The sequence below is a fragment of the Lichenostomus cassidix genome, chromosome 26 (genome assembly GCF_008360975.1).
Source record: "Lichenostomus cassidix isolate B80296 chromosome 26, HeHo_3.0, whole genome shotgun sequence".
Taxonomy (NCBI): Eukaryota; Metazoa; Chordata; class Aves; order Passeriformes; family Meliphagidae; genus Lichenostomus; species Lichenostomus cassidix.
In genome coordinates this window covers 3,951,442-3,958,450 of record NC_139506.1, presented here as the reverse complement: position 1 = coordinate 3,958,450, position 7,009 = coordinate 3,951,442, and the positions used below count along the sequence as shown (strand labels likewise).

Genomic DNA, 7,009 nt, shown 5'->3' with positions numbered 1-7,009 from the left:
GCCCTGCCAGCATTCCCATTCCCTCCTCACCCCCATTCCAGCAGCTCCCTGTGCACACAGGGAAGGACAGAAAGATGACCTGATGGGACATCTGAGATGGCCAGAAGGGATGGATTTATCCCTGCCAAGGCACTGGGGTGCTCTGCTGTAGGGGATGGGATTCCTGAGCATGGAAATAAATAGATTAATTGAGATAAATTAATGCCTTCCCAGGCATTCTGACAGGTTGCAGGGTTGGAGGAGTTTTTGGTGGGATAATAGTTTAATAATTTTTCTTTAACCCTAAACCAGTCGTGGCTTGGAGAGGGACTTTGGACAAGGGATGGAGTGACAGGGTGAGGGGGAATGGCCTTGGGATGAAGGAGAACAGGGCTGGATTGGGTATTAGGGAGGAATTGTTCCCTGTGAGGGTGGGGAGGGCCTGGAATGGAATTGCCAGAGAAACTGTGGCTGCCCCTGGATCCCTGGAAGTGTCCAAGGCCAGGCTGGACAGGGCTTGGAGCAACGTGGGACAGTGGAAGGTGTCCCTGCCCGTGGAATGGGATGAGTTTAAGGTCCTTTCCCACCCAAACCAGTCTGGGATTCCATGATTCCATGTCTTACACAGGCTTTAAAACCCCGGAGAACCAAATTGCCTTTATCCTGTTTTTCCTCACCTATAGTGAGGACAAATGCTCCATTTCTCTATAAAAGGGCAAAAAACCATTCCTCTTCACCTCAGCTTTCGATTTCTGACTGAACAAAGAGGAACAACAACTGAGCATTCTGGCTCACAACCACTTTTCTCCTCGAAATGTTGCCGGAAGAGTCCCGGAAAATCCCGAAGAAGAGCAGGCAACATTGACATCTGCTGTCTGGAATCTTAATAGCCACGGACTCCAAGATTCCCGTAAAGCCAGGAGCACGAAAACAGCCCGAAAAAAAGCATTTGAAACAGAGAGTATTGTTTGCAGAAAGCTTTATTTAATAATCATTATGGCCTGCAACTGGATCCGAGGCACAGAGCAGCGGGGGGCTCAGTGGGGGGATAGGTGCAGCAGGAGCAGGAGGCCTCAAAAAAGAGCCCCTCGGGGCACATCTGCGAGTAGGTCTGGTCATCATAGCAGTTGTAGAATTTCCTGAGGTCCTTGGGGTCGGGGTATTGCCCGTTGGCTTTGCCGACACAGAATCCAGGATCGAAGGTGGTGGTGGGGATGGTGGTGGGAGCCTCAGTGGCGGCAAGCAGGAGCTCAGTGGAAGGAACACAGTCTGGAATTAAAGCAGGAAAAGAGGATTTTCATGCTGGAAGTGTCTCATCCCACCCATGCCTCCGTAGGAAGCTTGGGAGTCTCTGTTAAGGAGCTGCTGCCCGTGGTTGTGGTGGGAGCCTCAGTGATGAGAAGCAGAGGCTCAGATGGGGGAATTCAAGCAGGAAAGGGAAATTTTCATCTTGGAAGTGTCTCATCCCTCCCATCCCTTCCTAAGGAGCTTGGGAGTCTCCATCAAGGAGCCTCGGTGATGGGTGACAGGGGGAACCCAGTCTGGAATTGAATAAATTGATGTGATAAAGAAATGGATGGAAATAAACTGATTAATGCCTTCCCAGGCATTCGGAGAGGTTGCAGGGTTGGGCGAGTTTTTGGAGGGATGTGTTCAATAGTTTCTCTCTAACCCTAAACCAATCTTGGAAAGGGACTTTGGACAAGAGATGGAGTGACAGGGCAAGTGGGAATGGCCTTGGGATGAAGGAGGGCAGGGTTAGTTGGATTTTAGGGAGCAATGGGAAAACAGGAAAGGAAAATATTCACATTCCCAGTGTTTCATCCTTCGCAGGGAGCTCGGCAGTCTCCTCCAAGGAGCTTCTCCCACTCTCCTGGAGCCACTCACCATCGTTCTGCAGCCCCAGGCCGTTCTTCAGGGTGGAGATCAATGGATATTTGCCCTCCTTGCAGAAATCCCCAGTGAAGTCATCCATATCCAGGTTCCAGACCATGGCACCTCCAAAGTTGTTCTTCTTCAGCCAGTCAACCTGTGGGGTGCCAGGGAGAAATCCTGGTGAGTCCCAGGAACTGATCGCAAGGAAGGTTCCAGCCCTGTCCCATCCCAGCCCTGCTGCCCCCAGACCTTGAGGCGAAAGCTCTTGACGTTGTCATAGCCAACCCATTGGCTGCCCTTGTAGGCATAGGGAACATTCTGGGGTTCATTCCAAGCCTCGGTGCCTCCGGAGCTCAGGAGAGTGCAGATCTAGGGAGAAGGGAGTAGGAATGTTATCCACGGAAAGAGAAAATCCCAGGCTGTGCCATTGTCTTGGCTTTATCCTGGGCTTTTGTGCCATTTCCCTGCTTCTTCAGTATATAACTTTTCCCCAGCAATTCCATCTCAGCCAAGAAGAAAACTCCGTGGGAGCTTCCTGATAAATTCCCCCAAATGATTTGAGTAAGGAATGCAATGGGATCACACACACCTCGTAGTAAGCCAGAGTTCCAGGTGCCCCAGTGTAAGGTCCAGCAGAGCCAGTGCCAGATGCTGGAGCTCCAACGGAGGTGTTGGATGGGTTCTGCAGGGTGAAGGTCTTTCCATAAGTTGGGAATCCCACCAGGAGCTTCTCAGCTGGAGCACCATTTTTCTTCCAGTACTTCATGGCGTATTCCTGCAAGGAACCAGCCCTGCTCAAGTCTTTGCTAGGATTTGTGGGATGGATTCCTCAAAATGTCCTTGGTGGAGCCATCAGGGGTCTGAGGGCTGTGGCTGTCCCACAAAGACACTCACAACGTTCAAGTAGTTCCCACTGTCACTGGGCCTGGCGAACAGGGGGCTGTTCTCACCAGTTTTCCTCTCCAAGAATCCGTGGAAGTCGTAGGTCATCACATGGATGTAATCCAGGTACCTGTGGGGAGCAGGGGCTGTGTGCTGGCCACAGTGACCACAGCTCAGGGTGGCTGGTCACCCCCCAGCCCGGCCATGGCCCCTCCTGCTGCCCATGGGGCTCCCTCAGGGGCTCTTTGGGGTTTTCCCTTGCAGGAACCCAGCCCAGCCCCACCTGAGATCCCAGGCTTTGCCACTCACTTGCCCAGCTCAGCGATCTCGTAGCCAGCCCGGATGGTGGAAAGTCCAGCAGCAACAGCAGCAGTGACCATGAGCCTGGGCTGGTTGGTCTGCCTGGCTTCCTGCTCAAAGGCTGTGAGCATTTCCTGAGGGATGCCAGGGACAGCAATCACTGGGAGCTCTGGGATGGAGCTCTGCAGCCACCCAGAGCTCACAGGCCTGCAGCCAAGCCCACCTTAACCAGGATGGTGAAGAGAGCCTTGTCCTGGGCAGGGCTGCCCCTGGAGCCAGGGTATTCCCAGTTCAGGTCCAGCCCATCGAATCCATAGAGCCGCAGGAACCTGACCACGGAGTTGATGAAGGTCTGGCGGTTCTCAGCAGAGGAGACCATGGTGGAGAACCTGCGGAAGCAGAGGAGAGAGTTGAGTTTCAATGAAGTGCATTCCTCTTCTCTTTTCAAGTTGGTGTTTAGGGCATGGCTTGAACTCACTTCTGGATGCCAAAATTCCATCCTCCAATGGACAGCAGGATCTTCAGATCGCTGTTGCTGCAAAGGAACAGAGGCAGAAAGCGGAGTTACTGCAAGTCCACAGCACCTGGAGCCACTGTCTCCATGCTCAGGGCATGGCACTGTCTCCCTCCCCTGCCCTGTCTGTGTCTCTCTCCCTCTCTCCCTCTCAGTCTCCCTCACCCAGAGCTGCTGATCCTGTGCTGAGAGTGAAGCACAGGGCAGGAGCAGGGAGGGAGAAGCAGCCCTGCCAGGCTGCCAACACTCACTGGATCTTGAGGCGGTTGAAGGACCTGTACAAGGTTTCATCATTCCATTCATAGGTGGTGATCTGGTTGTTGTTCATGCCAGCAAAGGCATAGATCAGGTGGTTGCACAGGCATGGGTCGATATTTTCGGGAGTGTATTTGCCCAGGCCGGGTCTGTACTGAGCCCAGTTGGTGAAGTAACAGGTGAGCACATAGGCAGAGCCTGCAGGGACACACAGACACGCAGAGGCTGCAGGGCACTGCACAGCCCAGGCACGGCGGGCACAGCATCCCCACGGAGCTGCTGGCACAGCGCCGGGCACAGGGAAAGGGCAGCAGCGCTGGGCATCCCTCGGACACTGCCAGGCTGCCCGGGACAGCCCTGCAGGCGCTGCCTTCCTCCTGTGGCCCTGGGCACGGGGCAGTCCCGCAGCCTGCGGTGCCCTGCAGCTCCTGCCTCGGGCTCTGAGCCCCAAACGGGACCTTCCTGCCCAGGAGACACCAGGGATCTCCTGCAGAGCAGGGCTGGGAACGGGGAAGGCACTGTGTGGGTTGATCTGGCTGGGAAGGGTTTGGGGAAGTTGTTGTGGGGAAGAAGCACTTACCGACATGGGCGTTCAGCAGCAGCAGGGCCAGACCTGGCAGGGCACAAGGAAACAACAAAGGAGTCACTGTCTGCTCTTAGAAATGCAAAGCTCTCATGCAAGACTCTCTTCCCAAGATGAGGCAGAAGAGTGTTGTCAAATCATTTCAAGTAAAAGCAGAGAAGAGAATCCAAACAGGATTCTAAAGCAGTAATATGATTTTTAGATTTAGATTTAAAAGCACATTCCAATTCCAGCCTGCGCTGAACCCTTTTCATGTTCAAAGCAGAACAGATCCCCGATGACAGCAGCCCCAAAGAATAGAACCCTCCATCCCCAAGGGAAATTAAGAAATCCTTAACAGAAAAGAGAGAGCAGCATTTTTACCCCACCAAGCCCCTGTCCAGGCAGCAGAGTGACAGTGGCAGAGCCACAGCCCTGGCCAGCAAGGCAGAGAGCTGCAGTTTGCAGCAGCACTCACCGGTGAGCAGAGTGAGCTTGGCCATCTTGGACCAGGACTGATGTGCTCAGGCTCTCTCCCACTTTTATACTCTACTCCTCTCTCCTGCCAATCTTGCATCAACAGCCATCGACAAATATTACGCAACTTAGCAAAGATCAGTGTCACCAGGTGTGACACCAGGACAATGGGGATGAGCACTCCAGCTGGAGTGGTCACTGCTGTGGGACTGTGCCATGTCCTGGCACCACAGGAGCAGATGAAGAAAGTCATCATTTCTTTGATTGTTCAAATGTTGTTTCCAGTTTTGTCACCTCTGGTGGCTGCGCAGGGCCTGATGGCTGAAGGGTGTGACCTTGTGCTGTCCTTGAGCCTTCCACTGGGGTGGCACTGCCAACGCCAAGCTTTGGGCATTGCAAGGGTTGGGTGTCCTTGGTGGGATCATCCCAAGGCAGGGCTGAGCAGGGCTCTGGCTGCCAGCACTGGGAATGTTGGAGGATTTGGGCTCTGGGATCACTTGGTCTGGGAAGCCTTACGACAGCTGGATCTTCATGTTGTGAGCTGTTTCTTGCCCTTCCAGCTGAGATGGGGTCACATCAGGAAGCAGAGGAGATTTCTTTATTTCTTGGAGGTTAAACTCTACAAGAGAGACCACAGATAGATCATGGGGCAGGTTGATTTCCCCCTCACATTTACTCCTTCCTCTTTTTCCTCAGCTCTTTCCCAAACTGAGACACCCCCGTATTGCTGAACATTGCTATTTCTCCTTCGCTGAAGCTCCATCAGCTGAATGCCTCAAAATATCCTTTCCACCTTTTTCTTTCATCTCCTCTTTCCACGTGGAGACTCCAACCTCTCACCCCGTGTGAGGAGACCAGGAATTTCTTCCCTTTTCCCCACTCAGGTGATGCCTTAAATGCTGGTAAAAATAAGTTGCAGACACGGCATAGAAAAGGGGAATAGAATAGGGGAAAAGGGTATTTCCTTGGTTTAATAGGATCCCAGGTGTCCCCTTGTCAAAGGTGGAATCACGCCAAGGAGCACACTGTGTACAACGCAAATACAATTTTAGGGACCTCACAAATTAGCATATCTATCTAAAATCCCCCAATAGGAAACTTAACAAATGAAGTAATTGTCCCCCTGTTCTAATTATCCCCCCCTAAATGAGGCTGCAATCTAGTTTACATGTTCCAGAGAGGAGGGTCCATCCAAGGTTGGAGCCTCTAGTTCTGAGATGGTAGGGATGTTTTGTCTTCTCCAGAGAACCCTGAAGTATTCTAACACCAGAGTGCAAGGGTTATAAACATGTGGGGCTGAGGTACAGGGAATAATAAGTACAGGGAATGGGAAAGGGTAGAAAATATATAAAAAGGGGATAAAAAGTATGAATAAAAAGAACAAAAAACCCATCAGGCATCACGGAGTGGGACACAGTGGGCATCCAGCCATGTCCCTGCACTGGGAATGTTTAATTCCTCTTGGGGTGACATGAAGGTGACTTTCCAGGAGGTCACCCAGCTTTGGATAAATGGAAAACAGCCCCATATCAGATGCTGGCAGATTAAAATGTGCCAGCCTGAGCCTTTGGGATTTCGTGCAGGTGGGATATGGCTGATAACAGGACAACATCCCCTCAGAGTATTTTTCCAGCATTTTTCTTGGTTGATAAAGTCACACGGGAGAAATCCAGTTGGGATAGATCTGGAAAATCCCAACCTCAGTGACCTCTGGAGCATTTTCAAGTCTGTTATCCATGGAATGTGTTTGGAAAGGAAGGTGCTTGGGGGCTCAAGGACACTTGTCCTCATGTAGGGGCAATGTGTGGGAGTTGGGCAGGTTCTGGAATTTTCCCTCAGGCCTTTTCCTTCAGGACTTTTCCTGCCTTTTTTCTGTTCTAACAAAGGTGCTTTGCCGTGGGTTCCCTGGGAGTGGTGGGAGGGCAGAAGAATCGGTCCTTGCTGAAGGAATTACAGTTAAAAAAAGCAGGCAGGGAACTTCCAACTGTTCCAATGTTGGATTGAGGACAGATTCCGCCTCTCCGAGCTGTTCCTGCTGCATTTTCCCTCTGAAACTGTCATCCTGCTGATCCCATGGCTCTGTTGGGATTAAGTCTTTCTGTCCTTCAGCTCTTTCCTGATGGCTCATGGAGAGCAGACCCTGATCTTTGTGGTGTCCAGCTGAG

General features: G+C 52.0%; 1 protein-coding gene across 1 annotated transcript; it reads right to left on the bottom strand.

The window, feature by feature from the left end:
- Positions 1-941: 941 nt before the first annotated feature.
- On the bottom strand, positions 942-4,921 carry LOC146427021 (acidic mammalian chitinase-like). The gene is made up of 11 exons (XM_085083128.1): positions 4,846-4,921; positions 4,386-4,418; positions 3,802-4,003; positions 3,515-3,571; positions 3,260-3,425; positions 3,046-3,170; positions 2,749-2,866; positions 2,444-2,629; positions 2,104-2,223; positions 1,867-2,008; positions 942-1,248 (listed from the first exon to the last, which is right to left on the bottom strand). The coding sequence occupies exons 1-11, from the start codon at positions 4,868-4,870 to the stop codon at positions 974-976; spliced, it is 1,449 nt and encodes a 482-aa protein (XP_084939254.1). The 5' UTR covers positions 4,871-4,921; the 3' UTR covers positions 942-973.
- Positions 4,922-7,009: the final 2,088 nt, after the last annotated feature.

Coding starts and splice junctions, on each gene's coding strand:
- LOC146427021 (XM_085083128.1), bottom strand. CDS start 4,870: ATGGCCAAGCTCACTCTGCTCACCG. Junction 4,419..4,845: donor CAAGCTCACTCTGCTCACCG/GTGAGTGCTGCT, acceptor GTGCCCTGCCAG/GTCTGGCCCTGCTGCTGCTG. Junction 3,426..3,514: donor TGGAATTTTGGCATCCAGAA/GTGAGTTCAAGC, acceptor CTGCTTCCGCAG/GTTCTCCACCATGGTCTCCT.